Genomic DNA, 27,898 nt, shown 5'->3' with positions numbered 1-27,898 from the left:
AAATGAGGCAGCACCAAGATGCTGGTGATGGATAAATGTTATTGTTGTTTACTCACTTGTATGCTGCATTGCTATTTTTTTGTCTCTTTAGCAACATTATAGTCTCTCAGCAGGCTATCGAGGTAAGCATCACTGTTAACACTGCACAGCATTTTATGCAAAAAAATCCATTTAAAATGTTACATGGTTACAATGGTATTGAAAATGTTAACGATCCTATTTAAACATTGTGTGGATGGTCTTTCTTGAACGTACTATTGAGTACAGTTGAAGTGCTTTTGAAAATAGAAATACAATACAAAAAGAGGCCTCTTAATGAAGGCATATCAATTGGTATTCAGATTGCTCTCTGTCTGTCATTAGTGAGTTCTCCATGGCAGAGTTGAGGGCACTATTATCTCGACGGATGACATGAAGGAGATAAGGAGAGAGGCTGAACTTTTCCAACAAGCTCTGGTCGAGGAGTGCACACCTGCTAGACATGTCCTCGTCTGAGAAAGGGAGGGACTCCATCAGCAGCCTCTCACAGTCTCTTATAGGCTCAAGCTGTGTTTCAGTGGAATTACTAGCTGTCATACTAGCACCATCACTGGAGCTCCTCTGTAATAATGACACATTGTCCTCCTCTTGGTCTGTGATTCCATTGTGGGCACTTGTGTCATTTAACTCTGCACTACGGCTTAAGGCAGCAACACTGTCATAGGGCAATTTCTGTGCTTTTTTCACATTTCTAGGTGTCAGTGAAACAACTGTTCTCAGCATCTCCATGGGGGCAAAGTTGCTTTGGGTGAGTGGCACATTCTCCACCAGGTCCTGTGAGACATTATGGACCACCTTAAGGCGCCACAGGTCCTGGCTCCCACCCCTCTGCTTATTGTGGGTGGCCTCCTTACTCAGATCCATTAGGATACAGTCTGAATCATCTACATCCATCTGAGTGTCCATATCATCATCCTCCTCCAGAGTGTTATGCTCCAAGGACCTTGTCTCCCATGTGTTCACTGAGGACAGTCTGGAGCTCTTAGAGGGGGACTCAAACACCACCCCCCGGGGGGGAGCCAGGCCAGGCCGCCAGGACAGGTCGCTGTTGCCAGGAAAGGTGGGCTGCTGAACTTCAGGCTGGCACATGTAGTTCTGGACAGACTCGGGCACCAGTATGTCATGGTGCTTCCTGCGAGGCAGCAGGGTGGAAAAGGAGGGGACACATTTGCCCACGATGGGGACCAGAGAGGTGGGCTGCAGGGCCAACACAAAGTCCTCCAGCTCCTGGTAGGAGGAATGGTCAGAGTAGGGCACTACATGCACGTTGGGGTGGAAGGAGACCAGGGGGCGGCTGGTGGGCAGAATGGCCAGGGTAGGGTGCTCCCTGTTCCATAAGTGCAGGTTCGCGGCACAGATCTCTGACTGGTTCACAGCTCGGATCCGGCCGGCTCCTGGCTCAGTTGTGAAGACGTCTGGCAGCTCCAGAGCTTGAAGGGTCTCCAGCCTCTCGAAGCTAACCTCCACCCATGTCTTAAACTCCATGGCCAGCTGCACCAACAGGGACTCCTTCCCCAGAGTGTACAAACCTGAAACACAAGCACATTGAAACACAAGCACATTGACCATCACTCCTCTGAATGTAACAATTTACATAGCAAAGAGATACTGCTACATTTGGAATACATACAAGCAGTGCATATTCTGGGAAGTATAAATTACCATCTCACCAATTACAACATTGTGGCTAGGGTGGCTGCTGATGATCTCTTTGATCTGCTGAGTGGCACGTTGTCGGGAGGGCAAGGTACGCATGGGGTCACAGTTGGTGTTGTCCAGGTACAGGATGTCAATAGTGATGTTGGTTCTTAGGCACGGCTCACGGAGCATGGATGGAGTGTATCTGAAGTCCCCTGAAATAGATTTTTAAAAGATGGTTAGCCGTGAACCTGGTCGTCTATACCTCTTGCCTCAAAATAATACAAGCCATACAGAGAGGGATTAAATACAGACAGACTAACCAGTGTAAAATATGGTGCCAAAGTAGCCTTGGAAGAGAAACATGACAGCCCCAGGGCAATGATTAGCATCCATAAGTGTGACTGTCAGCCTCTCCTTGCCAATATCATCCAGTGGCAGCATGGATGGTTCACCCACCTCCAGAGGATGGATCCATTTCTCCTTGACCTGAGTGGTAAGAGAGGAGGGTGTCATACACTGAAGCAAAGAGTACTACAATATTGTGCATATAAAAGGTTGCTAAGTAGAATATTCAAAACACTATTCCGATCGGTTATACACTTTTTTTTGCCTAAAGCATATCACACTTTGTTTCTCACCTGTAATTTGAGTTTCAGCAGTGAAGCAGTGACTGGAGAGCAGTAGATGGGCCGGTTGGTCCAGGTGGATGTCAAGCCCGCAGTGTGGTCACTGTGCATGTGTGAGAGGAAGAACAAGCGGACATGCTGACACTTCCGCACCTTCCAGAAGTCCACGGCCAGAGGAGTATGGGGGATGACTTTACCGTTCATTATCACAGCTCTGGAACATCCTCTTCAAAGTACTCCTAATTGTATACAAATCACAAAATGGTCTTAAAATATATATAAGATCTCCTTCCACAGCCCCTGAGGTCAGCTGAGACTACTCAGCTAATCATTCCAAGAGTGAAAACAAAACACGGTGCAGCAGATTTTAGTCACTCTGCCGCATGCTCCTGGAACAAACTCCCTGAAGAAATCAAACAGGGACAAACCCTAAACATATTAAAATCTAAGCTAAAAACCTTAATGTTTTGCAACAGCTATGATTAAACACTAACACTTCCATTGTATTTATTATCTTATTAAATGTTTATGGGTCAATGACGGATAAGGTTTTCAGAAGTGCAAAAAGTTAAATGATGTATAACACATTTTCCATGAATAATATATTTTATATTTTGCACCCAAAGATTGTTATAAACCCTTGTAAAATCATGCCAGAATGTTTATATAATAGTTGTAATATCATTTTTGATATTTTAATGGCACATAAGCTGGTTGCATTTGTGTTCGGACGGTTGTACCGAATGACTTCTCAACCCTTTAAAGAGCTGAAAGTGCCTGAATTTGTAAAAAGAAAAAGAAAAGGAAAGTACACCATAAACTCTGTGTATTCAATAAAGGAGAGCAAATACTGTTAGTTAACATAATATGTATATATATTAATTTTAGAAAATATTACATTCGGACCCAAAATGTACACGTCACGTCATTGACCCTTTATGTATCTGTTTACTATTCTCCTCTTGATGTATTTTACATTTAATGCTATATTTAAAGTACTTTGAATTGCCCCTGTTGTATGAAATTGTGCTATACAAACAAACTTACCTTGCCTCTTGAGTATGGAAGCATATAGTAGACTAAATTCAAAAGCTAATGCAATATGAGATTGCAATTGCATGTTCCACTTTTGCATGCATTCTTTCAGACAATATTCAAATTCAAATGCAATTCTAATGATTTGCATTTTCATTTTCATGTACCTGATGTGCACATTCGCTGTCAATATTAAAATTATAATGCATAGCCATTTGACATTTAATTTTCAAAGTCATGCGCTGCTTTGTAGCTGACAAAATTCAAAAGTTCATTCTAATGTGCAAATGACTATGCAATCCCAAAATAGCATATTCATTTGCCACTTTTGCCTGCGTTATTTGAGTCAATATTCAAATTGTAATGCAATAATGTGATACGCAATTGCATTCACATGTTCTAGGAAACACATCCGCTTTACAGCTAACAAAATTCAAACTCTATGCAATTCAGTGATACGCAATTGCATTTACATGTTCTAGGAAACACATCTGCTTTACAGCTGACAAAATTCTAACTCTCTATGCAATTCAAACGCATCCGGGTACTTTGCTCTCCTGTTATGTCCACACCCCTTTTTGGGTGATAGCAGTGGAGAAGTTTGACTGGCGGTCAATGGACATTTCTGGTCTTTGCTACTTTAATCAGATAAAATAAGAAAACCGTAGTGCTTTTTAGATATTAGGAGCCCAAATCCGATGCCAATGGATTATTTTTGTACGTCGCCAAGTTTGATTGTTCTATTCAATAAATGCTCTAAAACGTACTTTTCATCTCAGCGGATTGTTTGGCGCATCATACAATTACCAGCCAGACCCTGCTTGCGTCTCTCAGCGACTTTTTACTTTTGGCTCTATCTATCTATCTCGCTACAGGTGTCATATAACCCTAACCCATATCCTGTCATATAAAAGTACCTTATTTAATCTCCAGGTAATGTAGGCAATTTCTGACATCCATCACTTTTGCTGTCGTTAAGATACTTTATTTTTCTGTTTTGGTAGTCTGTCCAATGTGACACTTGCCCTCCTCCACCGGTCCTAGTTTTGGATCTAGCTTGCTGTTCATTATTTTCATGATAAATCGTAGCTAGCTAGCTATAACATCTTCATATACACCATACAGGCTACTGATTAACAGTAGAGACTGATTAACAGTAGGCAAATGCCCATTGAACAGATTTATTCATTATCCTATCTTAAGAAAACTAATGTAACACTCTCATCTGGGGACTTACACGGCAAATCAAATCAAAGATCGACAAATCCCTGATGACAGGGAGATGACGTATGACTGCTCTGATGAATCAACCCCTATTTCATTAATTTTCTCTATATAACGACGTCGATCATTGATCGGCAACGACACTATATAATAGTTTGCCTAACTGGCAATCGGATTTGGGCTCCTAATATCTAAAAAGCACTACGGTTTTCTTATTTTATCTGATTAAAGTAGCAAAGACCAGAAATTTCCATTGACCGCCAGTCAAACTTCTCCACTGCTATCACCCAAAAAGGGGCGTGGACATGACGGGAGAGCAAAGTACCCGGATGCGTTTGAATTGCGTCAGCTGTAAAGCGGATGTGTTTCCTAGAACATGTAAATGCAATTGCGTATCACATTATTGCATTACAATTTGAATATTGACTCAAATAACGCAGGCAAAAGTGGCAAATGAATATGCTATTTTGGGATTGCATAGTCATTTGCACATTAGAATGAACTTTTGAATTTTGTCAGCTACAAAGCAGCGCATGACTTTGAAAATTAAATGTCAAATGGCTTTGCATTATCATTTTAATATTGACAGCGAATGTGCACATCAGGTACATGAAAATGAAAATCATTAGAATTGCATTTGAATTTGAATATTGTCTGAAAGAATGCATGCAAAAGTGGAACATGCAATTGCAATCTCATATTGCATTAGCATTTGAATTTAGTCTACTATATGCTTCCATACTTGAGGAGATGGAGCAAGCAATGGCAAGTCAGTGCTAGATAGCCTACAGTGTCAAAATAGCCACAGCTACATAAGCTACCGATTATTAAGGTAGTAGCTAGTTCTAGCCAGATGTTGATACATAATCAAATGTACTTTGTATATAGTGGCTGGCTACTACACTACAGAGCGTCTTGTAATGCGGGGCTGCGATAGCTGCTGCTAACTAGCTAGCGGTGTTGACAAACACATGTTAGCCATGATAGTTAGCTAGCTAAGCAGCAGACGTTAGCTAGCTACACATAACCAGCTAGCTATCATTTCATACACAAAAAACGGCAGACATAAACCGAATAACATGATTATGATTAGCTATCTACCGTTCTTTAGCTGTTCTCAGCTGGTTCTCCAATTGTTTTGTGATCCCGGCACATTGTTGTTGTTGTTAGCAGCCATACCGCGCCCCCTAAACACTAGACAAAACCTTCTTCAAAATAAAAGCGCCCAAATTAAACTTGTTGAAGCATTTAGAAATAGTAAATATGGATAAAGGTACCACAAATTATATTAAACTATATCTGGAATTAAACTATATCCTTCCAATGTATTACTGGTGTTTTTAAGGGTTTGTAATTCTTCTAATATCCTAATTACCCTGATGAAAGACTAATAATGGACTGTACATTGTCTTTACTACCACTCTATTCGGCAGCACTTCGAGAATATGAATCAACACCTCATAGTTTAAACTCACCTGATTCGTTTTCTAGAAGTGCTTCTGAATAGTGTTAATAAAAATCATGTTTAGCCTTGGAAAATTATTTGTGTACAGTCCATTATATGTGCCCTATGTAAAATGGCATATGTAATTACACAAATATGTAGGCCTATGTATGTATGTATGCATTGGTCTATAACCAAGTGGCCAACAATTATCCCGTAATGGAAAAATAATCTATCTCATATCCATAATTGTGTGCAATGAATCTAAGTGATACAGCAAAGAAAGTGGCTGGAAATGTGTTTATTTGTTTTTTCTACAAAGCATTACGTTTAGTTCAAATCGAGCACATGCAATGCAGTTTCAGCACCATCTCTTGTGTGAAGAATAGTGGTAGCTGCATCAAGTTATGGATATATTTGTCACTGGCATTTGCTGAGTTGGTAGTGTCGTGACATCCTAATCTACATAGTGTGTAATTGATTCATTCCAGAGACCCTATAAAAACAAACATATTAGTTCCAAAATTACATAAACTATTATCCTTGCATTACTTATTTCAACTTATTGAGTGATTTGTTGATGACGTTTTTTTGCTTTAAGGCACTGTGTAATGGTATTATTCTATATGTTACGTACTATTTCCTTAATTCATGAAAAATATGAGAAATTGTGATCTCACCACTTTACAGTGATCTATTGTGGTCCTCTGTGGCTCAGTTGATTAACGCATCCTAACAACGCTTATGTTGTGGGTTCGATTCCCGCTAGGACCATACTGAAACACTCAATGTAATGTCAGTCGCTTTGGATAAGCGTCAGTTAATGGCATATATTTTCTATTACCTCGCGCTTTTATTTTGAAGTCGCGAAACGTTGCGGGTTATGACAAAACATAATAATTATATAAAGTGTATTCTAATCACCTAAAATATGCTCTGATTGAATATGAACCAAAAAACACTACAGTATAGGGTATAGGTGCAATACATAGGCAATGTTTTCATATAAAATGAAAATGTTTATGTCTTTAAAATAATAATAATAATAATAATAATCAAATCGAAGTAAGTAACCCCAATTTGAAATCAATGGACCCCGACCCCATGTTTTGGAACTGTAGTCTAGATAGTCAAAGATTATAATCCAGTAGATTAACTCCTAATAAAGACGTTTAGTAGCGATAATGGTTCTTCACTAAATAGATTGATCAAAAAGGCTCTCAGGTGGCCTCCTATCCTCGTCTGCTTTCCTTAAAAGTGATGTGAACGAAATACAAAACGTTTGTAGGACTATTTGCTTTGTATAGAGCAATACAAAAAGTGTTCTGGGCTATGTGTAGCTATTTGGTTTTTTATTATTGTTTTATTGTGGATTGTTGTGTATTATGGAGTAGCCTATTGTGGACTATTGTGGATTTTGTCATCACTGACTATGACCCTCTAATTGCCCTTTGTTGATTGGTTAAGTCATATTGCATTTAATTTAATTAGCTGATCTTTTTGTTATATATGTTTGTCTGCCATAGCCATAACCAAGGCATCAGAATTTCAGGCCATTAGAGAGGGTTGTCCTTTTGCATTGTTAAATATACTTATTTTTTTCTTTATTTTATTTTTTAAATCAAAAGATGTGTGCATGCTTGTATGAATGAGACAATGAGATATGTACTGTCCACACTGTGCATTCATAATTACAATGATGAATGAGTTCACAATGAGAATATTCCGTAAGCAGTTTTCTCAAGAGATTACTCTCTTTCTACCCAATGTAAGTCTACGTACTGTCTCAAATTGTCCACCAGATGGTGAAAAAGGATAGGAAAATGTTACATTTGAAAATGGGGCATGACTGTTCCCTGGCAACACAATGTGCCCCCTTCCTCCCACTTTGCACACCATTCACTTCAGTATTATTCTGTACCTGTGGTTGCTGTGCAGGAGATTTTACCACACAGCGCGTACTCTCCTCTCATACAAAGGATGACATAAATCATACTTTGCTTCAATTCAATTAAGAGCATCTCCCCAGGTGGTAAAACCTATTGCTGTTGCTCAGCATCTTAAACTATAATGGGCTTGAGAAGATGTTCTAACTGAAATTACCTAACTGGGAATGAATGGACTATGTACTGGGATACCATGATATGGTGTCCTGAGCAATTTGGCTTTCCCCTTAACAAAATGTTTTATTTGTATGTAGTATACCACATGTACAGTATGGGCTCATTAGCCTCTCCATTCACCCACAGGAAATCCATGTACAATGATAGAGAGAATGGGCTCATATTTGTGCATGATCATGGGTACGTTTTACTGCAGAATGTGAATAATGTAGTGACTACATTATGGGTTCATGTTCTCCTCTTACTGTTGGTTGTGTAGTGGGAGGGAACCAGTTCTGGCACTAGGGGCAGAGGGGAGGATTATTAACGTTGCAACTTCCTGTTTAGACGCAACTGTTTTGGTGATCTATTTTCTGGTCCTGTACTGAGAGTACGAGTTGTTATTTTGATTAAACAGTTATCATTACGTTGCCTACGTCTTTCCTTTTTCCTCCGGCACTACACTGGTGACCCCGACGTGGATTTTTGTTAACGTAATTGTGTACAAAAACCAGCGAACGAACATTACAATCCTGCAAAATGTCCGGGCGAGGAAGACGTTCAAACCAGCGGCAGCCATCACCATCCCCTGTCAGGGTAACGCGTGGTGCGCACACTCCCACTCTCAAGCTACCAGAGTTCTGGGACTCAACGCCTGCTGCATGGTTTGCTATTGTAGAGGCACATTTCAACAAAAGTGACATCGATGACGACGACGACCGGTACAACCATGCTGTGGCAATGTTGGGCAGCTCCACCGCAGCTCGAGTGGTAGGTTTTTTGTCTGCTCCCCCGACGACGAACAAATATGAGCGCCTCAAGGCCCTGCTTCTAGAGACATTTGAACTGTCCACTGCGGAGAGGGTGCGTCGCCTATTTGCCATGTCGGACTTGGGTGACGAGAGGCCTTCTGCGCGCATGGAGAGGATGCTAAACCTGCTCGGTACAGAAGACCCCATGATCCTCTTCACAGAGCTGTTCATGCGCACATTGCCAGCTCAAGTTAGGATGGCGCTGGCCAACACCGCCATCATGGAGCCCCGCGCCCTGGCCAGGGAGGCGGACCGGTTCGTCTTGGCCATGCCTCAACGGTCCCCCGACCTGCTCGCTCCCGCGGCCGCCCCGCCACCCGACCGTCGCAGGAGAGCGAAGGATGACGCCAGACCTTCTGGCCAGCAGGGTAACGCTGCGGGCCATTGTTTCTACCACGCCACTTTTGGCGCCAAGGCCAAACGGTGCCGCTCACCCTGCACCTTCGGACCGACGGGAAACGGCGGGGCCGGCACTCAGTAGTGGCCCTGAGCGCTGGCGTCACCAACAGGCTGCTCTTCATACAAGACACCGCCTCTGGTCGCAGTTTCCTTTGTGACACAGGTGCCCAGTGGAGCATCATTCCGGCAGAGAGATCGGATGTGGCGAAGGAGGAGCGTGGTCCGCAGTTGGCAGGCGCGGACGGCACACCTATCTGCTCTTATGGCACTAGGGCGGTGGACGTGTGCTTCGGAGGGCAATGCTTTTCGTGGGATTTTGTCATAGCGGCTGTCACATTTCCCCTCCTTGGTGCGGATTTTCTGTGCGCCCACAACCTGTTGGTGGACGTGGGGAACAGGCGCCTGGTCAACTCACAGACTTTCGCTTCCTTCGCCTGTACGCAGGGGGAGGCGGTCTACAGCGGGTGGTCCAATACGCTCGCCGAAAGTGACCAGTACCTTCGGCTGCTCGCCGAATTCCCCGACCTTACCAAGCCCACCTTCTCCGCGCCCACGGTGAAACACGGAGTGGAGCACCACATCGAGACCGAGGGGCCTCCCCTCCACGCCAGGGCCAGGCGCCTCAACCCGGAGAAGCTGGCCATCGCCAGGGCGGAGTTTGCGCATATGGAGCAGGTGGGCATCGTTCGGCGCTCGAGCAGCCCCTGGGCGTCTCCCCTGCACATCGTCCCTAAGTCAGACGGCGGGTGGCGCCCATGTGGGGACTACCGCCGCCTCAACGACGCGTCCAAGCCTGACCGCTACCCGGTCCCACATGTCCAGGACTTTTCAGCGAACCTGGCAGGCAAACGCTTCTTCTCCAAAGTGGACCTGGTACGGGGGTACCATCAGGTGCCGGTGCACCCCGAGGACGTCCCTAAGACGGCCGTAATCACGCCATTTGGACTCTTCGAGTTTCTGCGGATGCCGTTCGGCCTGAAGAACGCGGCGCAGACCTTCCAACGCCTCATGCACTCGGTGCTCCGGGACCTACCATTCCTCTTCGTCTACTTGGATGACATCCTCGTCGCAAGCACCACGGAGGAGGAGCACCTGTCCCACCTCCGGGCCCTTTTCACACGGCTCAGCCAACATGGGCTGATTGTCAATCCGGCGAAGTGTGAGTTCGGACGGAACACCATCGACTTTCTCGGGCACCGGGTCTCCGCAGAGGGGGTGACCCCCCTCCCCTCGAAGGTGGAAGCTGTCGCTGCTTTCCCGCGCCCCAGCACAATCAGCGAGCTCAAGGGGTTCATCGGGATGGTAACCTTCTACTATCGCTTCCTCCACCACATCGCTCACATCCTGCGGCCTCTGTACGATGCCCAGAAGGGCAAGACTCTGAAGCAGCCGGTGGACTGGACGGCGGAGCGTGTCAAAGCCTTTCAGGACACCAAGGCGGCCCTGGCCCGCGCTGCCATGTTGGCCCACCCCTCGCCCTCGGCACCCACTGCTCTCACCACGGACGCCTCTGACTTTGCTGTGGGAGCGGTGTACGAACAGTGGGTTGGGGACGCCTGGCAGCCTCTTGCATTCTTCAGCCGCCAGCTGTCTCCCAGAGAGCAAAGGTACAGCACATTCGACAGGGAGCTCCTCGGGCTGTGGCTTGCTGTCAGACACTTCCGTTTTTTACTGGAGGGCCGCGAGTTTACGGCCTACGTGGACCACAAGCCACTCACGCACGCCATGTCCAAGGTGGCGGAGCCGTGGTCCGACCGCCAACAGCGCCAGCTCGCCTACATATCCGAGTTCACCACAGACATCCAGCACGTTGCTGGGAAGTCCAACCAGGTCGCGGATTGTCTCTCCAGGGCGGTGGTTGGTGCGGTCCAACTGGGTTTGGACTACGCGCGCATGGCTGCAGACCAGGCCGCCGACCCCGCCGTCCAGGCTCTCAAGTTGTCGGACACAGGACTGCGCCTAGAAGAGGTGGTTTTCGGTGACGCAGGGGCCACGCTCCTGTGCGACGTCTCCATGGGTCAGCCACGACCGGTGGTCCCCGCCAACTGGAGGCGCCCCGCCTTCGAGGCGATACACGGCTTGTCTCACCCTGGTAGGAAACCGTCCTCACGGCTGGTGTCAGAGAAATTCGTCTGGCATGGGCTCAAGAGGGATGTGAGGGCCTGGGTAGACACGTGCATCGCCTGCCAGCGCGCCAAGGTGCATCGACACGTCAAGGCCCCCCTGGAGCAGTTCTCTGTGCCTGAGCGGAGGTTCGATCATGTAAACGTGGACCTGGTAGGGCCGCTGCCCCCCTCGCACGGATACACCTATCTCTTTACCATGGTGGACAGGACGACTCGCTGGCCGGAGGCAGTTCCGCTCTCCTCAACGACAGCCCCCGACCTGGCCCGGGCGTTCATCGCGGTGTGGGTCTCCCGCTACGGCACCCCTGCTGATCTCTCCTCTGACCGTGGCTCACAGTTGACTTCAGAGCTGTGGGCAGCGGTGGCGGAGAATCTGGGGGTCAAGCTCCACCGCACAACCGCCTATCACCCGCAGGCGAACGGGCTCTGTGAGCGTTTCCATCGATCCATGAAGGCCGCCCTTCGAGCCAGCCTCACGGACAGCGACTGGCTTGACAAGCTGCCGTGGGTCATGCTGGGGCTCAGGACAGCGCCTAAGGAGGACCTCCAGTCGTCGTCCGCTGAGCTGGTGTTTGGACAGCCGCTGCGGGTCCCCGGTGACTTCATTCCCAAGTCAACGGAGCCCTGGTCCGCCGCCGCTCAGCGCGCCTCCCTGCTGGACAGCGCCAGGACCTTCGTCCCGGTCCCGACTACGCAGCATGGTGTCCCTACTTCGAGGGTGCCCCCGGAGCTGCACTCAGCGAGGTTCGTTTTCATTCGTCATGATGGCCACAGGACTCCACTACGTCCTCCTTATGACGGGCCTTTCCGTGTCATCGAGGCCGGAGCCAAGAACTTCATGGTTGACATGGGGGGTAGGCCTGAGTGTGTGTCCGTTGATCGCCTCAAACCGGCCCACTTGGACCTTGAACTGCCCCTGGACTTGGCCCTGCCACCGCGCAGAGGCCGGCCTCCAGTCCTACCTCCCCTGCCGCGCCCTGGCCATTCCCCCCTCCGACCCCGACAACCCCCCGCAGCTCGCGAGCCCCCGGTCGTCACTGCCCCCCGTCCTTCCCTGCAGGAGGACGTGATGGGCGATGTCACACCTCCTCCCGCACCTCCTGACTTTACCTACGATCGTAGGGGCCGGGCCATACGCCCTCCTCGCCGTGAGGATTTCCAATATTGAGGTGAACACTGGGGGGGCTGGTGTAGTGACTACATTATGGGTTCATGTTCTCCTCTTACTGTTGGTTGTGTAGTGGGAGGGAACCAGTTCTGGCACTAGGGGCAGAGGGGAGGATTATTAACGTTGCAACTTCCTGTTTAGACGCAACTGTTTTGGTGATCTATTTTCTGGTCCTGTACTGAGAGTACGAGTTGTTATTTTGATTAAACAGTTATCATTACGTTGCCTACGTCTTTCCTTTTTCCTCCGGCACTACAATAACAAGCAAGTAGTCCATGAACCAGGGGCGTCGGTTAGTAGCATTTGGAGATGACTAATTTGTCTATGCCTCTGGAATTGATACATTTGACACATATTATTGTCCCTATATAAAAGAAGTTAAGACACACAAAAAGTAAAAAAATATATATCATTGGAAAGCTTATATAATAACAGCTATCCGCCAGCAATATGTTTGAGAAGCTCGAATAATTTACATTTGACCTGTAATTCTGTATTAGGAAACATCTTGGAATCCTCTTGGAATGGCTTGTAAACAAACACCATTTTCAACATTGACTCTTAATTGTATACATGTATCAGATTAAATTAAATTATACAGTACAAAACAAATAACCACATACAAAATACCTTCAAATCATATATCTTACAAAGATTAGAATCACAGTTCCATCCACTGCATGAAGTTTGAGATGCTCAGGCAGTGACTTACACAGAATTATAAGGGCAGTTGCTTTTTCTCATGCAAGGTGGGGGGGGCGACGCGATGTGAACAACGGGGGGGCTCTTTTGGGTCTGTGGGAAACACCAACATTAACGGCGAGGACAACAGGTCATTGGAGAGAAAGGTCACCTTTCATTCTCTGGTGGTCATATGGATGTAAAAGGTTGTAGTTTCTTCTCCTCTTATCTCATGTCTTAGCCTTCAACTGGATATCCACTTGTACACTCAACCAGAAGGACTTTGCTCTGGAAATGCTGCCAAATTGATAAGAAAAAGTAAAAACATTTAATCATATTGGGAAAAGGAGGAGTCATATTTCTGTATGTAAAACACCCCTAATATTGAACCAGAAATTGATTTTCAAGGACAAACCTGACAATCTATGTATCATTTAAAGGAAAAGTATCATGTCTGGTGTATTTCCTGTGGTATTGATTCTTAAGCTGTAGAAGCCGAAAGATGACACTTTCAAAGATTCTGCTGTCAAGTTGTTAAGCCAAGCAACACCAACTGAAAAGTTATCGCTAGGATCGCATGATCTGGCCAGGAACTTTATCTTCTCTTCAAATATCAAGAAACTGGGCCATTGAAGCAGTAAAAGGGCAATGCTCTTATCTCAGAAGTGCCCAGTGCATTGCCTTATCAAGTGCGTAGGTCATTTTGTCAAAGCTGCTGAACGGTGGCAAGCCACAATTACGTATCCTGATTTCCTTATATGAAAAATATGTTGATTGTTGTAAAATAGTCGTGGATATTGGCACGGCTGGAACACAAACTGACCGATAGAGACAATGGACCGGATCTATCCGTTGTATAATCATAAATCAGGAAAATCAAGTGGTGACTGATAAGTTATGAATCACCTACTTCAGCTTCCTATCTGTGGCTTAAGGATAAGAGTATTGCAACATTCAAACCAGCTCTTCGGTGAATAAGAAACACAAGCTATTTTATACAGTGTATGGTGCACAGTAGCACCAGTGTCATTACTGTAGTAGAGGAATGTGATACCGTATCATATTTATTCATTTAGTCATTCTCTTTAATCTTCCCCAAGTGTTATGTACAACTGGCATACATATGTTATCATCACATCAAGATACGTTTAAGTTAAAGTTTTCTGTTGACAATAAGCACAATTCACTTAATCCCAGTTTTGGACAGAGATTGTCACTCACTTCACACAGCATCATTAGACAGTCTGGGAATGGAGTCTAAGGCTGCGTTCGTAAATTCACTCTGGAAATCTGATCAGCATGGAATGAAATGCATGGAATCATTATGGAATGCCTCGTCCAATCAAATTACTTGGTCTCTTTATGACGTTGAACCCAATGTGCGCTCCGGCGCTCTCAGAGTGAATTTACGAACGCAGTAATGTACAGCAGTCACAATAGACTTATATTACTCATAATAATAATAATTACTCTCATAATAAAAAGTCCAATAATAGGGCCTTATGCCCAACTGGGCAATATGCAAAACAGTTGAGATAATACTGTAGTAAAGATAGTCACACAATCTCCATGTAGTCTTTTCTGGGCCTTTTGAAATCAGGCAGTCCAGACAAATTAAAACACTGATTAAAGCTATGTAAGTCACCCTCTTTAGTGGTACGTCTTTGATAAGATTACTCATATGAAGAGAGCAGAGTGGAGGATCAAAAAGTCTTATCTCCGGCCGGCATGGGAGATGGATAAATGCATCTTAATTGCATCTTCTCTCTCTTACTAGAGTGGATGTTCAGCCATGACACTCACACACACACAGCCTCTGAAAGGGCGGTGAATCGTCAGTTTCCTCAATTGGAATTAAACCATATTCCCTACAGCTGCCTATTTCTTATCCCTGATCATCTCCTGTGAAAAGGATCAGCACTGTTGCGCTGAGGAACTGAGAGAGAGAGTGATGAATTCAATTGAGGGATTACAAAACCCTGGTGTCAGCGCAGACACCTTCTTGTCCTTATTGTTTGTCCCCAGCGGTGCTCTGCTGGGGTTGTGCCTTAAGACCCTGAAGAAGAGACGCACGTTCACAACTGTAGATGACGCGCTGCTACAGTTTCACATTTACATGATTACATTCATAGTCAGCCATTGTCAGCTCAAACCAATAATAGTTTTACAGCTGTAAGATGAACATTATCTATTGATCATTTTAACATCTGGATCCTACAGTCAGATATTTGTTTTAATAACATTTGATAGTTTGACATTGATGAGCAACAGTACTGTATATTGCACACGATAACTCTTCCACCTACTGTATTCAGTTAGAGCCAGACCTTAGTGTCTCCAGTTTGTTGCCTCTTATCATCAAAGTGACTTACATTATTGCAAGTTTTGAGTAACCTTTTTTGTTTTGTGTTAAAGTATGATTTCACAGTCTCTGAGATTTAGGCTTCAAATCGCCACGTCTTGCTCCAGCATCCTCACATTAAGTACCATTACACACTCCCCATTGATATACATTCAAAATGATAACAACGACGATACCACTATCCCCTGGCAATTACCTTTATTGAACTCCTGTTAGAACCGGAACTCTATCCCTGGGGCTAGATTTGGTTTTGCTCCAGTTGGTTTGGCTTTTCTGTGGTCGGCCGTTCTTGGAGTAGTTGTTCCGGGTCAGGATTCTGGGTCTGCTTCTGTGGTAGCTGCTGTGGATCCAGGTGTGGATCCTCCTTCCTCTCACTGGGGTGGTTCTCCAAGGTGGGCCCATCCTTGCAGCAGAAGTACTGCTTCCAGATCTTCAGGAAAGCCATGCGGAACTTCTTAATGCGGAGGGCGTAGATGATGGGGTTGACAGCCGAGTTGCCATGGGTGAGCAGGATGGCAATGTAGATGAGGAACATGGGCTTCTGGCAGGTGGGGCAGAAGAGGGTGATGCAGTTGAGGATGTGGAGTGGCAGCCAGCTGATGGCGAAGAGGAAGAGGACCAGGGCCAGAGACTTGGCCAGCTTCAGCTCCTTGTCATAGTACTTGTTGGGGTCATTGTGGCTTGTTGTGACCTTCTTGTTGAGCTGCTTGTGGATCATGTAGAAGATCTCTGCGTAGATGACCAGCATGAGGAGGAGGGGAGGCAGCACCCAGCCGAAGAAGTTGAAGTAGACCATGTAGTCCATGCTGATGACGTTCTCAAACTGGCAGGTGATGATGAGGTCGGAGCTCAGCGAGCCATTCTGCTGAAGCCTCCAGAGGTTGTTCCAGCCCAGCATGGGGGTAAGGCCCACGATGAAGGCCACAGTCCAGCACACCACCACTGCTACCCCTGCACGCCGTGGGGTCACCACACGCTTGTAGCTGCAGAGACAAACCACAAAACACCAGGACTTAGTCACCCACCATCAGAGTAAGAGTCATGTGGTCCAAAATGTCCTATTGTCCGCTTTATTTCACATTTCTTTCACCTTTATTAACTGCATAAGGAAAATAACTCAAATTTAAGATACTGTATATGTATCATCACACAGCATTGGATCAATTCTCTTCTATTATCATTATGCCTCACTAAAGCACTGATGCTTGTGATTCCTTCCTCAGAAATGCAAAACGCTTAAACAGCTTAACTTCAATATCCATACTACGGTACATAGCTAACATCTCAAAACTGCACAGTGAACAAAGACAGGAGTGCCTCAAAAATAGCTGTGCAGCTTTCTGGAGGAGCCTTTCATGATTAGCCATGTTTTATGGATCTCCTCTCAGGTCACAGGGCAACAACCTGCATCGAGGTCACTGGGGATGAGGGAGAGTGGATGTTGAGGAGGAGAATGTGCCAGGGTGAACTGTTGACTTGTGTGCCCCAGGGAAGGAATGAGAAATAGCAAGGCTTGACCAAATCCATGGCTGCAGGCTGTGTGATGACAACATGGTTAACTTGTGAGCCTATTGTATTAGTAGAGACATGATGGGTTTCTTGTGAATAACCTATGCAATTACTTTCTAAAACATTTGCATTAATGAAAAAAAACTACGCTGCAAAAATACACAAACACATTTTACAGTATCTAATTTAATTGGGTCTTTGTCTCACAAGGACAGGAACTTAATTGGGCTCTGATTCCATATTAAAGTGTTAAGATATGTTTGCCAGGTACAGCAGGAACCATTATTAATATTCAGAGAGTCGACTTGTAAGGAATCTGTGTCCAGATAACAGTTCTTACAACTGGGAGGGAGTGTCAGTTTGCACAATCTGACACACATACATACTATAGTTCATGGTCTACTGAGAAGGCTCCCCTAACAACCCAATTGCAAAATGATAGTTAAGGCTGTTTTATTTTATTTTATTTCTGCTAAATGATATTAGTAATGTAATAATTTGTGTGTGTGGGTGGCATCAGCACCCTGAGAGAAAGTCTAGACCTGGGCACATTTATCTGGTTTAGGTGCTTTGAGATTGATGATACAATATACAGGCTAAGTACATTATAATCATGCTCAGCACAGTAACTACATTTTGATTGTAACTACATTTTAGTACAATTGTCTGTCCAATAGTGACAATTTGTTCTTCATAGTAGGGTCCTGCAGAACAATATGGAAGAAATCTTAACAGTTATTCAATTTATTTAATAAGCAGATATTGAAGAATACCAGTATCAGATCACACCTAATTCCAAAAGGCTCTGACAGGCGTGGGGTAACAGAGAGAATCTTAGACAGAAATGAGATCAGCAATAACACTGCCAGTAAAATATGAAAGTGCATGACAAATCCCCGTCACAACCTCTATCTAAAGTCTGAACTAAAGCTTATAAGCCTCAAATATATATTGCAGCTTATTTAAAAGAAGAAATGCAACACTATCACTGACAATATTCCCCAACAAATGAAAAACGCCCCACTCCTTGTAGGCTTATGTTCTCCTATATATCTCCCAGCCTTTTGTCTCACCATGGGCATGGTGTAGTGGAGGTTGGGGGAGGTAGAGCACGCTCATTGTTATGCATAGAATGGAATAAGGAATGGTAACAAACACGTGTGTGCATCAAAGACCAGGGTGTATTACATATGTTGAAATGTGTCATTTCTGACAGATTCCATTGTAACATCAAAAATGTGAGATCCTCCTCGTCCATTTTTTCAATAAGTATCCCAAATTAAGTAAATTCAAAAGAAGCACATTGATTTGCTTTACACCTCTTACATCTATGTGTAATCCTGAGGGTATTGGAGCTCATTAAAACTGGTCATTGTATCAGCTCTAAGCTGTCATGTCAATACTGGTGTGTGTCAGATCCTCTCTGCCTATAGGGGACTGGCAAGATGTAGGGAATCCCAGTGAAAGAAATAACAATGGATAAATCAGTCCTAGGAAAGTGTGAAGCTACAGCACAGAACAGTACAGAACAGCACCAAAGACCTATCATGATTATGATCAAATGTCATCATCATCCTTACCACCAGTATAAGAACCACCACCACATTCTCAGCAAGAACTAGCAGCGTCAGTTGAGTTGTCCACCTGCTCATTAATTAATGAATAGCCATACAGTATGTTATAAGACAGAGTTCATGACCTGTCTTGGTTTACCTGGTTGGGATCTTGACCCTAAGATAGCGGTCAATTGCAATCGCCAGAAGGGCAAGGATGGAACTTTGCGTCAGTACCAGCACTGTGCACGCCACGAGCAGGCAACTGTAAAAGTGAGTTTGGAGTCCGATACTAATAGTTATCGCCAAGGGGATGACAAGTGCTCCCACTGCAATATCCGCCAGGGCCAGAGAAACGATGAAACAGAATGTAGTATCTCTCAACGACTTATTAATTTTCACCGCCCAAACCACCATCACATTTCCTATTACAGATGACACTGCAATCACCACCTCCATTCCTATGTAGAGCGCCTGGGCTGGAGAGAGTGCTTCAGCTTCAGGCATCCTTACTGGTGATTATGTCCAAATTGAGAATAGATTCCAACAAAGCGGGGCTTTGAAAAGACGACAAAACAATAATTTGATTAGGCAACAGTCTTCAGTGGGTTGTGCATTCATCAATTATATACGTGGACACATCATTTAAATAAACACACTAAAGTTCTTTTACAAATCCACTTCGTGAGGTGATTTAGCATTATATAGAGCGAAAAAAAAGATCTAGGAATAAATGGTTATTCTTTGAAGGTGTAGTCCGGCTATTGTTCTCTGTCCTCGTTCACGCGCTGCCACCACTTCACTAGATCCACCTGCGCTTGAGGGGACCATTCTTGCGGGATTATTTACTACAGCATCTTCTTATTTTCCCAATGATTCCGTGAAGCCAGTTGGAAAGCGAGTTGCAAAGAAAACACGCCATGTAAACTAGCAGTGAACGAGATACAGCGGTCCGCACGCGGGTTGGACTGTACTGTATAGGCGCAAATTCACTCGGGTCCTCTCCCGTGGTGCTCTGACAGTAAAAGCAACGCAATAACCTAAACTAGCTCGCAATGCTTTCTCCTTTGTTTTCTTCCTCTGTTTTTAGCATTCCAGTTTCCTTCCTTTCCAAAGTCTTACATTGTAGCCCAATGCAGTAATTCCAAGTGAATTGCCATTGCAGGTGGGATCATTTGCACACAGAAAAAACTGTGCAGGACCGTCCCAAAGACATCTCTGTTTGTGCCTTTAGCTATTGTGAGCACTGAGCACTCACTAGGCTTAGGTAGCCGAGGGGATAAATCACACGAAGATGCCTGCAGTGTCGTTGTTTAAAACGTTTCCCAACACTCAACTGTAGTATCGGTTTGCCCGATTGGCTAAGAGGATACATATCTATATATCTATATCTATATCTATATCTCTCTCTCTCTATATATATATATATCTATATCTATATCTATATCTATATCTATATCTATATCTACTATCTATCTATCTATCTATCTATCTATCTATCTATCTATATCTATAAAATATATATATATATATATATATATATATATATTGCAATCTGTAAATAATGCACTGTAAATAAACTATAGTAACATTGGAATGTTTGGACAAACAATATTGGATTTCGTGATATAATGACAATAACCATACTAATATTACAAGACTAGCACACATACTTTCACATGGCCCTCAAGGGGCAATTTGAACATCATTGTTTTTAATATTTAAACGAATTATATAGCTATTGATTCTTGAAGAATATAACTTCCATCATAATAGTTAAACTGTCTTATCCCATCCAAACCCAAATTATAGGCTTGTTTTACAGTGTCATTGTAAACAAACACTGTATAGTTGTATGTTGTTTGAATCCCAGATTGCCCCTTTCATTTATCATCGGCACAAATTCAATTACAATTCAACAGTGATGTCATGCCCTTTGAAAATATCAAGTTGTTTTTTTGGGCTAGAGTTTTTCAATTCATTAGTACACAAGAAAAGTCATAACAAGGGTTTGAAGATGTTCACAGAACATGTAATCCAGTTTTCTTTCAGACAAGCTTCAGTAAATATTTAGTAGTGTGAGGGGTCACCAGTGATGGGGAGGTAGATAGGTCCCCAAACACGGTATGGCTCCTATCCTGTCAAACATTATCGTCCAAGCAGACTACTGCATTGGCATTTAGCAAGCAGATAAGGCTGCTTGTTTGCTCTGGTTCAAAGGTCTCTGACAGGCAGCTGCGTGAGTTCCGGCCCCAGCAGGGTTTGTATTCTATGGCACGCCTGTGTGGGCTGGGTATGGAGAGGTCCCAGATGGTGCACTGCGCTCACTCACTGTAACTTACATAACATGGAGGAGGCAAGGCGAGGGCGGAGGTGCTAGCATTCCAGCTGATAAAGGACATGTGATGCTGACTGAAACAAAATTTAAAAACATGGCAGAAATAACAGTGGTCAGGGTCAGTACTCCATGTGTAGAGGTGTGACCTCTGCATGAGGTCCTTGGAGAGTTCTAGAGGATGGCTTTCATCTGCGACTGCCTTTCTGGCCAGTAGGTAGAGGAAAGAGGTTAGCCCAGAAGAGGAGGGGGTTGGGAGGAGGGAGTGTGGTGGGGGTAGGGGGTGGGCCCCTACATCACAGACTCATGCCTCCCATAGTGAAGGGTGTATGTGATTAATGTGACCCATTAGTGTACTATAGTATATAATACATTAACAAAGATTGAATACTATTTAGGTCTTGTTTAGACAACATACTCCCTCTACAGGTATCATGTCTTTTATCTTAACATGTGGAGAATTATGTTATGACACATTTTATTATTATTTTATGTGTTTGTTAGAGTAATCACTACTCTGGAGAGGTTAATGCTAAACTGCATTTTGTTGTCTAAGTACTACTCTCTGCAATGACAATAACGTTTAATCTAATCTAATCTATTTGTTTGGCTGTGTTGCAGTTGACACAGATAGTAACAGTTGGGGTCTGCAAGGGACACATTTTGGAGAAAAAAATTTGAGGGCAAGAAAGAGGCTTTTTTTCTGTCTCTGCCTTACACATCTTTGTTTTGTGAAAAACCAACTAGTGCCACCCTTGAGAAATGTTGCCGTTTTAGCTACCCTTCACGAGCTGGAACTACAGGGCCGAAAGATCCTTTTTTGCCAGGCTGCGTGTGACGTGTAACGCTGCACACCGTTGATTGGTCAATGGAAATCGTCATCCCATGTTCATAGATTTCATCGCTAACCGCCATTTTTAAATACCACAACAGATTTCGCTCTAGGAAAATGTCACTTACTGTTTCTGTAATAATGTATTAATAAAGATTTGAAATTAATCTTAGTTTAATGTCATTTCAATGCATCATAGATGAAAGCACAGGTGGGTATACCTGCTGGGCATTGCTGCCTGTCGCACCTCCGACGGTGCCAGTGGGCTGACTGCAGGGTCGTCAGCCGGGAGCCACCCTTCACTGATGTTTTGCTCCTTTAATCCCGGAACATCTCAAGGTGGTGGAGCAGTGACAGGGACGTCTCCCTGCCACTCCCTGCAGCCAGCACTAGGATCCTCCTTTCCCCCACGCCTTGTCCTTTCTTCTGAGCCAGAGCCAGAAGCTCCCTTGTTCAGCCTCCTCCGCCAGGTCTTTGAGCGCCTTTCTCAGCTTGGATCCTGTGATCCCCAGCAACCTCAGGAGCCGCTGTGTAGATGTTCCTGTATAGCCTCTGCACCCAACTTCCACAGGATAGGTGACTGCCCTCCACCCTGCTTGCGAGCATGCAGCTGCCAAGTCTGTGTACTTTTCCTTCTTTCTCTCGAAGGCAGCCTCCATCCCCTCTTCCCATGGAACGGTCAGCTCCGCCATGATGACTGTCCTCATCGGGGTAGACCAGAGTACGACATCTGGCCGAAGGGAGGTTGATGTGATCTCGTGTGGGAACTTCAGCTGTCGATCGAGGTCAGCTCTCATGTTCCACTCTCCTCCAGGAGACAGGAGGGACCACTGCTTCGTGCTGCTGCCCTGACTTTCTCCCCCTTGCCGGACAAACTGGATCCGCTGCTGTGATGTGACTGGGTTGCTCTTGTTTGATTCCAGTCTGCGTGCTTCCAGAATTTCCGCTAGTTTGCGCAGCACCCGGTCGTGCCGCCATCTGTACCGACCCTGCGTCAGTCCCGCCTTGCATCCCGAGAGGATGTGTCGCAAGTTTGGGTTGTTGGCGTTGCAGAGTTGGCAGGTCTCCTCTGTGCCGTACCAGAGGTGCAGGTTCCGGGAACTGGGAAGGGTGTCGTAGGTGGCCCTGATCGAGAAGCTCAGCCTTGCTTGGGGCAGCCTCCACATATCCTTCCATGTGATGGCTCTGTTGATCACAGCCTCCCACGTTGTCCACCTTCCTTGCTGTTGTTGGCCCACGGCTCTGATTTTGTAGCACTCCTCTTCGATCTTTACGACTTCGGAGATCACTAGATCTTTCCTTTCCTTCCTCGTTGCCTTGGACCACATCTTGGGTGCTGATCCCCATCCAAAACCAGTCCTGCCTGGCTGCAGCACCCCGACGATCTCCTGGTGTTTCAAGCGATTGATGGCCTGGTCAACTGCCTGCGTGGCATCCCACTTGCGTCCTGTGCGAACCTGGGCCTTGCTGTGTTGGACAAACGGGTCGGGTGAGTCTCTCAGCTCGAACACGAGTCTCACTGTTTATACTGTTTATACTGTTCTCACTGTTTAAACTCCTGTTTATAGCCCAGGCTGATGGATTTCAGTGGGAGCTTCAGTGTGGACTTCTTCTGAAGGAGTGTGGTGACATCATCCATATAGCTCCATAGGACTGGGAGTCGCAGACCTGACTGGGATCTGACTCCTCGGACCATCTGTCTTCCACCGATTAGGATGATCTCAAACGCTGCTGTGAAAAGGATGGGGGAGATCGAACAACCCATCACTATCCCTTTCTCCAGCCGGTGCCAACACGTTGAGAACTCCTGGGTTGTGTAGCATACATGGAAGTTGTTAAAGTAGGTTGCTACTAGGCTCTGGATGCACGGTGGTATGTGGAAGAATTTGAGGGCAAAGTGGATGAGCTGGTGGGGAACAGACCCATATGCATTTGCAAGGTCCAGCCAAACGACGTGCAGGTCTGATTTGCTCTGCTTCGCTGTCTGGATCTGTTCCCAGATCATAGCCGAGTACTCCACGCAGCCAGGAAATCCTGGGACGCCTGCCTTTTGACAGCTGGTGTCGATGTAATTGTTTGCCAGGAGGTAGCTGGTCATGCGCTTTGCCATCACTGAGAAGAAAATCTTCCCCTCCGCATTCAATAAGGCTATGCCTCTGAATTGGCTGATGTTATGGGAGTCTTTCTCTTTCGGGATGAAGGTAGTGACTGCTCTGCTCCATGCTGAAGGGATGGATTCTGTTTTCCAGGCAATGCCCATTAGTCTCCACAAAAGCTTCAGGGTCATTGGGCAGTTCTTGTATACCCTATAGGAGACGCCATTTGGTCCGGGTGCAGATGCAGCTCTCGCATGCTCCACCACCTGCTTAACTTCAGACCATCTGGGGGGAGTGGTGTCAAACTGAGAAGAGGGCTCGGGTGGGAGCGGTACGTGCCCTGGGGAACCAAGGGGACTCTCCTTTTGGCTGTCACTGAGCTGGTCCTTGATGTGTTCCTCCAGCTCCTGCTCGGTGGTCTGCAGCTTCCCCGATTTCTTCTCTTCAAGCAAACCCTGGGCGTACTTGAACGGGTCCCGGAAGAAGTTCGTCCTTGCCTTTTCCTTGTTGCTTCTACGTTTCCTGATCCTTTCAGCTCGCCTCAGGTGGGTGAGTCTGGTTCTGATCTGACTCCAGAGGTTCTGCAAGCCCTCCTTCTCCTCTTCCTCAGCTCTCCTCCATGCCTTCCGCAAACGTCGCCGCTCCTTTACCAGCTGGAGGATTTCTCTCTCACGTCTCCCGCTCTGCCTAGGAACGGTCCTCCTCTGAGGCATCTCTCCAAATCTTCCCTTGCCTTCCTCATAGATGATATGGCCGAAGATGTTCAGCTTGGACGTTGTGCTGCCTCTTAGACTGTTCTGGAGGGTGGTATGTAAGCTTTCGTCGAAGCTTCTCCATGAATCCTTGTTGCTGGCCTTTGGCCACTTGATCTTGGGTTTCCGGTCTGGCTTCTCTGGGGTTTCTTTGGTGGATTCTCTACCTGACGTTCTGCTCTGATGCTCCTGTTGTGGGTCGTGCAGATGTGGTTGCAAATCCTGCTGGGGAGGCTGTTCTTGCTCTCTCTCACCGGATGCAATGGTGGGATCAGTAGCACTGTGGTGCTCAACCTGGCTCTGATTCCTCCTTGTCTGACCTGCTGGCGCAGTGCAAGCTTGCATCTGGTAGCTGCCGCCGCATTTTGTCCTCCCCTGGTGGATCCGCAGGCCCAAGTAGGTTGTTACTTTGGACCACCCACAGCTGCATTCTCTCAGGATCCTTTGATCGTTAGTCGTTGCCGTTCCAGTTGTTACCGTGTTATCTGTCCTGATTGGTCCATCTCCAAAATAGAACTTTTATTTACAACAAGCATAACCAAAAAAATCGCTTTTATGGCGATGTGCTGTGCCTATGCTGTTCCTCAGTCCAGCGCTTCATCATCCCCCTTCTAAAATTGCCTCCCCTTTCCATCCCTTATGTCATTTTATCAATGAACATTGTATTACTGTTATTTCAACATTTAAGCCTCTTTCACACATAGTTCCCTGTAACTTCAATGGAATCCCAAGCTGTGCCATCCAGCCATTTTCGCCATTCACTCATAAGTCAAATGCCGGTAGATTCGCGTCTTGCTCCCTTTAACACATGTCGGCGTTTCCCTGGTTGCGAGATCTAAACTACTAGAACTGAAAGCGGCAGGTAACAGGCACGTAACATCCATATGCTGTATATATAAATAAATATATTTGACTACCAGCAAGACACCGGAGCACTCGTATCTATAAAAACACGGAGATTGTATGAGCCCCGCGTCAGTCAGCCTTTCCGTAGAAATACATCGCTCCGTTACATGTTTTAAGGCTGATCTGTGCATGATAGTGCTGCATTATGTTGATCTATTTATATCGATCTATTCTTGCCAATTCCTTATTACCAGTGGAAAGGGGGAAGGCTAAAACACTTTGAATGGAATAGATAGGACTTTCCGTTCAATGGAGGAAGCATGATACTCGCTCAGAGTTCATCTCGCTTTCCCCCCGTTGATGTATTAAACAATCTAAGCAATCTAATCAGAGCAGTTGTTATTATGTAATATTATTGATGGATGTGCCCTTTTTGATGGAGAGCAGTGAGCGGATGACTGGATGTGAGCATGTATTTGACTAATGCCGATAGATTCGCGTCTTGCTCCGAAACTGGAGCTGTCGGCGCCGACAGGATTCTACAGCGTTCCTTCAAACTATCGTAATTCATGAACTATATGCCCAATCTAGAAAATTCAAACAGTTTCTGAAAGCAGAGAAGTTGCACTTTTTGACCAGTTAAACTTTTTTAGGCTTATTAGGTAGTTCACACACACAAAAAAAACACAGTGCTCAACGTGTCAGGAGAAATTAAAATAGAATCGGGGCTTTAACACATGTCGGCATTTCCCTGGTTGCGAGATCTAAACTAGTCTACTAGAACTGAAAGCGGCAAGTAACAGGCACTTAACGTTAGATGTTGTAAGGCTGATCTGTGCACGATAGTGCTGCATTTTGACATAATTCTTATCGCATTTCCCCCCCGCTGATCTGTTTTGCGGGGGGAATCTTATGACACGTAACTCCTCCTACAGTCCCGGGTCGTTCCTGTATAGTGGAAAACGTCTCGTACCCAGAACTTTTCAAAAGCGTGCCGAGGCGAGCCGTGCCGAGCCTTGCCGAGCCGGTCAATGGAAAAGCGGCATAATAGAGTCACATACCTCTCATGTATTGAATGGCAATTAAAGAATGGTGGCTATACTGCATGCCTTGAATGACTTGCCAATACTTTCTCTCGATTTGTGAGATATCCCAGAGAAAGTGAGTTCACCCTCTTCTATATAAAAACAGATATTACTTTTACACATTCTTTTTTATATTACTTTTACTATTATTAGGCATCTACAGTGGGGTGCAAACATTTGGACACCCCTGGTTTAAATGTCTGTTACAAATAATCTCCCAAGGCCCAGTAGTTCAACACTTTTAATCTGTGACAATTTGGATTCGGGGTAGTTCAAAACCAAAAAACAGGATTAGGATCACTTTGATATCCGATCAGATCAGGAAATCAAATCCAAATCCAAATCTTCAAAAAAAATCTTGATCCCACCAGAGGGGTGGATTTCCAGTGGATTACCAGAGCAATTAAAAAATATGTTTCAATATACAGTAAATTAGATGGAAAAGTTTGTTAACTGAAATAATACACAATTTTTAGCCTTCATGGCAAATCAATTTTATTTTTCATTTTTTGGTCACATTTGTGGTGACATAAATGTTTATGCTCATAAAAGTATCACAACAAAGATTGTCAATCACAAATGTAATTTAGATGAAAGAAAAAATATCTTAAACAAAAAAAAAAGTCCATCATCTGTCATCACCTTTCAAAAGTAATTGCGGATAGCATCTCGCATTGCACCACCACTCAGTCTCTCATTTAGAGGGAAATCCATAGGTGGGTGATTTTATGTCCTTTGTATTTAAAAAATATAATTAGACATTATAGATGTCTCTGCAATGTGGTCTCTTGTCTTCCTTGTATTATTTTTCATATCCACTAGATGGAGATCGGTAGGATTAAAGCACTGATATTCAGGATCTAGTAATCTTGAAAAGTCTGAATCTGGATCAGGGTGATCCTATCCTGAATTCCTTTGAAATACTGGGACAAAATCTGTCCGAGTTGTCTGATCCTGGATCACAAAAAATTGGATTTCAAAATCTGATCGGATCTGATTGAGATTAAAAGTTTTGAACTACTGGGCCCAAGTGATTGAAAGCAAACCTGAACATTAAATGCTATAAAGTTAAACAAGACACATTTCAGAACATTTTAAAGCAAGGTTTCTTTTTTATTTAAAATGAGTTTTTAAATGATAAAAAAATGATTATTCTTTGAGATGATGATTACTAAGGCCCAGCAGACGGTGGTTTACTCGTTAGGGCTTCAATGAGTCAGGTGAAAATAAT

The 27,898-nt window shown here is 44.9% G+C and overlaps 2 protein-coding genes across 2 annotated transcripts; both read right to left on the bottom strand.

Moving 5' to 3' along the window:
* Positions 1-312: 312 nt before the first annotated feature.
* On the bottom strand, positions 313-2,510 carry dclre1b (DNA cross-link repair 1B; the record flags this gene model as incomplete). The annotated part of the gene is made up of 4 exons (XM_080534569.1): positions 313-1,568; positions 1,710-1,892; positions 2,001-2,166; positions 2,319-2,510. 4 exons carry the CDS (start codon positions 2,508-2,510, stop codon positions 313-315), a joined length of 1,797 nt encoding a protein of 598 aa, XP_080390695.1.
* Positions 2,511-15,897: 13,387 nt separating this feature from the next.
* adora1b (adenosine A1 receptor b) lies at positions 15,898-19,228 on the bottom strand (the record flags this gene model as incomplete). Its single annotated transcript, XM_080534568.1, has 2 exons — positions 15,898-16,642; positions 18,882-19,228. The coding sequence occupies 2 exons, from the start codon at positions 19,226-19,228 to the stop codon at positions 15,898-15,900; spliced, it is 1,092 nt and encodes a 363-aa protein (XP_080390694.1).
* Between the last annotated feature and the right edge of the window lie 8,670 nt (positions 19,229-27,898).

This window comes from Nansenia antarctica, assembly GCF_963989245.1.
Source record: "Nansenia antarctica genome assembly, chromosome: 6".
NCBI classification, from domain to species: Eukaryota; Metazoa; Chordata; class Actinopteri; order Argentiniformes; family Microstomatidae; genus Nansenia; species Nansenia antarctica.
This window is presented reverse-complemented; position numbering and strand designations above follow the sequence as displayed.